The sequence below is a fragment of the Triticum urartu genome, chromosome 1A, assembly GCF_056163025.1.
Source record: "Triticum urartu cultivar PI428250 chromosome 1A, HENAU_Tu73, whole genome shotgun sequence".
NCBI classification, from domain to species: domain Eukaryota; kingdom Viridiplantae; phylum Streptophyta; class Magnoliopsida; order Poales; family Poaceae; genus Triticum; species Triticum urartu.
Genome location: NC_141873.1, coordinates 17818454 through 17826232, shown reverse-complemented (window position 1 = coordinate 17826232; position 7779 = coordinate 17818454). Strand labels below are relative to the sequence as shown.

Genomic DNA, 7779 nt, shown 5'->3' with positions numbered 1-7779 from the left:
TGTATTTATAAAATGTTTAGCACGTATTCGAGAATGTTCAAACTTATATTTGAAAAAATATTCATTATGCATTTGAAAAATGTTCAACGTGTATCAAAGAATGTTCCACACGCATAGAAAATAATGTATAACATGTATTAAAAAAGTAAACATGTGTTTGAAAAAAGAAAGACAAACTAGAAATATCTCCGATGGCCTTAGGGCCATGGCTCCGTCACGGATCCCGTCCTTTGCCGGCAAGAGGGCTCTATTTTCAGATGTTCCTTCTATTTTGTTATGGTTTGTGTCCTGCTCAGGACGACAAAACGGCAACGGCTCCTTGAAGATGGAATAAGGTTCACCCCGCCCAGCCCATGTCTCGATGGTGTGTCTAGCATCGGCGGTGAGCGTGTGGAGGTGTGTCTTCGGTAAATCTATCCTTGATGGTTTTGCTCGGATCTGGTCATAGTTCGTCTACGTTCGCATGTCTTTCGGTTAAATCCTTCTGATATATGCTACTCTTCATCGACGGAGGTTTCTGTTTTGCGGCGTTGGTCCGACGGGGCCTTTGCACGACGACTTCCTGACTGTTTACTATAATAAGTTTCGCTCGGATCCAACGAGGGAGGGGCGATGATGGCGTCGGGTTTTCGGCTCGTTTCAGTGCTTGTAGTTGTCTCTAGGAGGTCTATGGATCTGGATGTAATTTTTTTTCTATTTATGCTATTCGTTGTGCTGTTATGATTGAACATAAATAGATTGGAAATTTTCCTGAAAAAAACTTAATAAAAACTGTAAATAAAAACACAGAAAAAGTAAAATGCAAAAGAAAAACTCCGCCTGGAACCTTCTAAAATTGGCCCAAACCAGAGATGGTTCCACGTTATTGGGCCAGCCCATCCTACAGCTCGCTTGAGGCGAAACATAGCTCTCGCGCTCCCTGCTGCCTCCTCTTCTTCCCAGCAAAGCAAAGCTTAGGGCCCGTTCGGAACCACTCCAGCTTCCAGCTTCATCAACTCCCTCAAGATTGTCTCAAAAAAAAATCAACTCCCTCAAGAAGCTGAGCCGAATGCGCTATCTCCACGGAGTTGAAATCTAGAAGCTAGAGGCGGCGTAGTGCAAAAACTTAGGAGAAGGAGAAGCTAGCCTTTCCCAGATCCCAGAAAACAGGGGAGGTGGAGTTGAGTGAAATTACAAAGCAATGCCACCGCCAAGTGAGTCGATCGAACCGGTACGAGGGAAACTGTGAAGAGCGAACATAACATTCACCAGCGAACCTGCCCCATGGGCTGAAAATAACTTCCACACTCACCAATCCGACTGGGCCTATAGCCCATGCCTCTTTCACAGCCACTTGGGCTCTCAGCCCGCTCCAAACCTCAGGCCAAATTGGCCTAATATATGGGCTACAACGCTGGAAGCTGGTACGACCAAGAAGCTGGCTTGCCGAACGAATTGCTGCTCCCGTCGGAAGCTGGCTGCGGCTGGCTTCACGGGAAGCTGGCTATTCTGGGAAGCTGGACAAGATCCGAACGGGGCCTTACTCGCCGGAGCCATGGCCGCGCACCGTCGCTGGCCCGCTCCCCATCCCCTCCACGACTACCAAGGATAAAATAGCTGTAACACGAGGTGCTCGCCCTAGCTGACTTCCGTCGCCGGACTCCACAAGGTCAGTCGGTTCCTCTTGGGGGGCATGAGATGGAGCACGCCCACCACCTGCTCGCGCAAATGCCCGCAATCAGAACAGCTCAACAGTAGTTTCCAGTCGATCAAAGTAGTTTCTATAATGACCCGCCGGCGGCAAGTTTCCTGTTGCTCCTAAATTTGAATGCCTTGTCAGGTCAAGTTCAGATGTCCACCTTCCTCCCATCCAATCCCAGTGTCATCCGCACTTCAGCCGGAGCAAGGAGACAGTAATGCACCAAAGAAGATAGACATTGACGATGAGGAAGAGACAGGATTCAGACTTTTTTGGGCAATCGGCTTGGACACCGCTTGCATACAAAGTATCGGAGAACCAAGCACACCGTTTGCGTTCAAAGTACATACTGCGTGGATCTTGATCAGTAGTATCTGATCACACCGTTGGAGGATGGTTGAAGTTTCCTTGCTAAGAAATTCTAATTGATAAATGCTTCCATTCGTCGATTGGGTTATCCTCATGGTGACACACAAGAGCTGCTTCGAGGCAAGCGTAGAACTATCTGCTTACTGTTTTGTGAGCCTGATCAGCAATCAACGTTTTGATAGGGAAAGGCAGCTAAGCAGCTTAAAGTGCTCTATGAGCACTCACATGCATGGACTCGTATCGAGAAAGTGAAAAACACAGTGTCATAGCAGCATTTTCAGTTCTCATCAATGTTTCCTGAAAGGTATCGTCCTGTATACCTCTGTTTTTCTCCTCAGTTTCTTTTTCCCCTTTTCTGGCTTAACTTGTGCATTATCCAGTAAAATACAACTATCAGGAGCATACTCTATCTCTTTTATACTGTATTCATCTAGAGCGATGCAGTAGTAAGTGCATGTGCATATGCAAAGATTAATCTTCTGAAACTAATGCTGCCTTTTTTTTTACTTTTTTTTTAATGTTTGCAGGTTTGGCATGTCCATAATAAGAACATCAATACTCCAAACATGGCTATGTGGGGTCGTTCTTATTATCCTGATCGATACAAGGAAATACTCGACAGTCCATGATTTCCACATTGGTGACAGCAAACTGCTCCCTTGTGCCGGCACCCGCCGGTGCGAAGTACCAAGTCTTTCGGTATGCATAGTTCCACTCAATGTTGTTTGGGTCGACGATGTTTTAATTAACAGCATCCTTCTTCCTGCTTGTGCATAATTACTTTATAAACTGGCTACCTGCGTGCTAATCATGTTGTATATACAACCCGCTACAAGGCAGTGCTGACAGTCAAGTATTTCCACATTGGTGACGTTCCATACCCAACTGCTCCCATTTGCTGACACCGGTGCCAAGTACCTACTCTTGCAGTGTGAATATGTTTTTTGATTGGTTCAAATGAAGCATTGACCAATAATTGCTCCATTAATGTTTTTTTTACCAAGTCACAATACAAAAGATGCCTTTGATATTTGTCAATATATAGTTCACTTCCCCTTACCTGTGTATAATTTATAAACTAGTTGTTCTTGTTCATGTGCTAATCATGATGCACTGACAACCTTAAAAAAAGAAGAAGAGTTGGCCTAAATACTACAAACATGGAACATGATTGTTGAGTCATTCTTCTTATCCTGATTCATACCCAATACAAGCGGCTTTGCTAGCTACATCAACAGGCTATTACGGGGCTTGGCGCCCAGCCCACCAGGTTAGAATAGGAGAGGGGGGGGGGGGAGGGGGGTAATTAGGAAGAGAAGGTTATTTATAGCCCAATTAAAAAAGGACAAGTCAGCTGATCCGTGAAGGTGTTGATCTAGCCCGTGTGTCTAGCATTTTGGCAATACAAGACACCACTACCAGTCAGGTGTTTCCTCTCTCTATACTAGCGGACATATACTGAATATATCGTCTCTGTTCAATAGTAGAGCTGCCTGCCATTGCCATGGAGGGGTGGCTAAGCCTGTCTTTCCTAGCCCTACTTACGCTCCTGGTGATTTGGCTTGTCAAGCTCTCGGTTGGCAAGAGCAAGCCGGCCACGAAGCAGCTGCCTCCTGGGCCATGGACTCTCCCGATCATCGGCAGTCTCCACCACGTCGCCGGCGCCCTCCCACACCGCACGCTGATGCAGCTGTCTCGCCGGCATGGGCAGCTGATGCACCTCATGCTGGGCGAGGTCCCCGCGGTCGTCGTGTCCAGCCCTGAAGCGGCGGCGCGGGTGATGAAGACCAACGACCTCGTGTTCGCGGGCCGGCCGCGCGGCGTGACGCTGGACATCTTCAGCAGCGGCGGCAGGGGCATCGCCTTTGCCCCCTACGGCGACCATCTGCGCCAGATGCGCAAGGTCTGCGTCATGGAGCTCCTCAGCTCCACGCAGGTGAAACGCATGGAGGGTATCAGGGCCGAGGAGGTTGGCAGCCTCCTCCGCGACATCACGGCCGCTGCCTCGACCGGCCACACCATCAACGTCAGCGAGAAGGTGATGGCGCTCAGCAATGACGTGGTGACCAGGGCAGTTTTTGGCGGGAAGTTCTCACAGCAGGGCGAGTACCTCTGCGAGTTGGACAAGGCGTTTAAGCTGCTGGGCGGCTTCTGTCTCGTCGATCTCTTCCCATCGTCGAGGTTGGTAAGGTGGCTGAGCAATGGCGAGCGCCAGATGAAGAAGAGCTGTGGCCGTATGCAGCGCATCATTTCAGAGATCATCGATGAGCGCAAATCCGCACGAGCTGCTGGCGTTGGCGTCTCCGGCACTGACGACGAGGATCTGCTGGACGTGCTGCTCAGGCTGCAGAAGGATGACTCTTTGGAATTCCCTCTAACCACAGAGACTGTTTGCGCCGTCTTGTTTGTGAGTATTTCTCTTAATTTCAGGTATTGTTTTTTTTGTGGTGGGTACTCAAATGATTAGGTGGTGGTGGGTGGGTGGGGGCAGGGGTCAATATATTAGTGAAAGGCAGTCCGTTCCAAATAGGGTGAGGACATAGGCACATTTACACGCGAGGTTAGGTACAAATGCATTAATCTTATCTTTCGGTTTCTTCAACCGATGAGACATGAGACCACAGAGTTAATTCAGAGATGATGTTGTTGATCGTGGTACATCTGCGATTGTCAACATGGCGAAAAACCTTCGCGTTCCGAGCATCCCAATTATTCCAAAGGATGATTAGGAATACGGACAACTAAGTAGAGTCTTCTAGTTCTTGTTAGAGTAGGGTAGTTCCAAAGATAGTCGATGGCATCCCCTTGAGAAATGCCGATGAGTTGCCACTCTAATAACAAGGGGACGGAATCTTCTGAATGGTAACCGCAAGATGGGCAGGTGGTCTCGTTGGCAATGTGCTTGTGAACCATATCTGCTTTAGATTTTAGGCTATTCTGGCATAGGAGCCAATCAAAGATCTTGGGCTTCTTTTGGACGCTGGAACACCAAATGTAATCGCATTAGTGTCTTTATGTTCATCGCAGTGAATGATTTTGTAGGCATGCTTAGTGGAGAAGGGTAGCCCTCCATTGATGTCACATTCCTTGTCCTCCTAGATCTAAAAGTCTTGAACAAAGACAATAAGTCATGCATGCACCTCAAAGACACAACCTGGGTTAGGTGGTTTCACAGGTTAGACAACAGGATTGTCATATGGGTTCTGCTAGGATGTTGATGTAGTTTTACTGCAGAGACTAGATCTATTATCTTCATGTATTAACTAGCACGGTGGCCCTCGCAAATGCGATGACAACATCTTATTGCCTCGAAAGTGTTGAGTATTTATTTTATCTCACCCAGACTTTTCTACTCTTATTTACCCCTTTATTGCATAGTATATTTTAGACGTTGATACATTTCTGTTGGTGTATCTTTAACCTTTATTTTGAATGATTATATGATAATTTAACAAAAATAGAAATATATTCTGCTGTTAGTATAGAAAGAATAGAACAGATGTAGTGCCTATTTAGAAAAGAAAGCGCACCACATCGTTAGTATGCCCCAACTGTCCATATTCCTGAGTGATGAGTGTACTAACCATCGTCTGTAGTGTCTACATTTAATTGGTGACATGTTACTATATTAGTCTTCACAGACAAACACTTAAATTATTCATACGATTAGAGGTAGCTTTTTGAAGTATTCATATATTACTTTATATAGGGAGATGTTTGATTGTGCTTTGTACGACAGGATATGTTTGCAGGTGCCACGGAGACCACATCAACTACTTTGGCGTGGGCTATGTCAGAGCTTGGGCGGAGTCCTGAAATCATGGCTAAGGCACAACAAGAAGTATGGGAGGTTCTTGGTGAAGGCCGATCTGTCATTACTAATAACGACCTCGGTAAACTCCACTACATGCAGATGGTCATCAAGGAAACCCTTAGGTTGCATCCACCAATTTCTCTAATCCCACGATCAGCTAGAGAGGATTGCACAGTTATGGGGTATGACATCCCTAAAGGCACCAATATATACATTAATGCCGTTGCAATTTCTCAAGATCCGAAAAACTGGGACAACCCTAGAGAGTTTAGGCCAGAGAGGTTTGAGAACATCAACTTAAATTACAATGGAACATACTTTGAATTCATTCCCTTTGGAGCTGGGCGACGGCAGTGCCCCGGGATCCAGTTTGGCTCGTCGGTCATGGAGATGGCATTAACAAACTTTCTATATCACTTCAACTAGAGACTTCCTGATGGTTCTAGCCTTGTTTCGTTTGATATGTCCGAGAAGTTTGGGTTGGCTGTAAGCAGAAGGTATGACCTGCAACTCAGAGCTATTCCACATGTGTGGTCCAAGATGTCGAAGTGAAGCACAGAGCTTGTATATACACGTGACAACGCATGTTCATGTACCTGCACTTTCAGCGCATGTCTTTTTTGCAATGTATGGTTGTTCCCTTATGCAATGGAATATGAGAAGTTGGGTTAAAAACGAATAAGAAAATCTTATTGCAAACATGGTATTGCATCTACTGTATGTACTACTAGTGCACAACAGAAGATTTTACGTCGTTGTACATAGTTATACGAACTTTGTAATAACACATGACTATTAATTAAGTATGATCTGTGGATCAGAAACATATGTGCTTTATGTGATTTGCTATCAGTGGATATGAACATATATGTTGTCTCGAAAGTAGTCTCATGGAGCTCAAGTTGCCTGATCCGAAGTTCTTGGCATTTACCCGTCCAGGGCAAGGATCCTATATATGATAATCTTTGGGCAAACAACATACTTGACTGCTCATCCAATTATTGAAGCATGAAAAAGGTAGATAGAATTGATTTTCATTTATTTTGTGAGTGCACTATGAACAAGGCATTGGAGGCTCGCTTTTTATCCAACCAATGACCAGATAGCATACGTACTCCGTCCACTCCATATTAAATGTCGCTGATTTAGTACAAAGTTTACTAAGTCAGCGACACTCAACATGTAACGGAGGGAGTATTTGCAAAGGATCTACTAGAGCTACCTTTTCACTAGTAAGACTCTGTTTGTGGTTGCTATAATTTCTTATAAAACATATTTATTTATTTCATACAAATATTTTTGCTAGTTGAAAGACTCTTCAGTTAAATATGATAGCAAAATATAACTCAAACTATTCAACATTCTTTAAAATTACCAGATTCTACAGTACACCACAGGACAGTTCAGAGTCTATCAAATAACATCAACCTTCGGGATATACCATCTGAAATTGAGTTGTCATGTTAAAAGTCACTAGATAGAAATTTTCCAATAGTTTTAGTTACAGTACGGTAATCTTTCTCTTGAAATAGGCTCTTGCCCCGCTGGTCTCAAGCTTGGGAGCAAACAAAAACTTCATAAACCCTCATCTTATCAATGTGGTTATTTGTATGGCATAACTTCCCAATATCGAATTGGTTCATGATAATTCTGCAAGAAACCTCGGCACCTCGCTTGCCGTCATGTGGGTGGAGAGGGAAGGCATGGTCCACACTCTTGGCCCTGGTAGTAGTAGCAAGAGGAGGAAGAGGAGGAGGAGGATGAGAGGCCTTTCCGCTCCTCTTTGAGCCGTTGGAAATTTAGCATCCACTTGGACCTCTTTTTTTAATTCCTATGCACGTACAATGAGACTAAAATTCTTAGTGTTATAGTAAAATTCTAACTACACATTTTCATGTGATCCCTCGAAACGGGCTCT

General features: G+C 45.0%; 1 protein-coding gene across 2 annotated transcripts; it reads left to right on the top strand.

Moving 5' to 3' along the window:
- Nucleotides 1–3367: 3367 nt before the first annotated feature.
- On the top strand, nucleotides 3368–6562 carry LOC125546321 (zealexin A1 synthase). 2 transcript variants are annotated; one of them, XM_048710571.2, is made up of 2 exons: nucleotides 3368–4477; nucleotides 5787–6158. In XM_048710571.2, exons 1-2 carry the CDS (start codon nucleotides 3552–3554, stop codon nucleotides 6004–6006), a joined length of 1146 nt encoding a protein of 381 aa, XP_048566528.2. In that variant the 5' UTR covers nucleotides 3368–3551; the 3' UTR covers nucleotides 6007–6158. The 2 variants fall into 2 exon arrangements, with proteins under 2 accessions (XP_048566528.2, XP_048566520.2); XM_048710563.2 differs by having other exon boundaries at nucleotides 3375–4454; nucleotides 5787–6562.
- The last annotated feature ends 1217 nt before the right edge of the window (nucleotides 6563–7779 follow it).

Coding starts and splice junctions, on each gene's coding strand:
- LOC125546321 (XM_048710563.2), top strand. CDS start 3,552: ATGGAGGGGTGGCTAAGCCTGTCTTTCCTAGCCCTACTTACGCTCCTG. Junction 4,455..5,786: donor CTGTTTGCGCCGTCTTGTTT/GTGAGTATTTCT, acceptor TTTGTACGACAG/GATATGTTTGCAGGTGCCAC.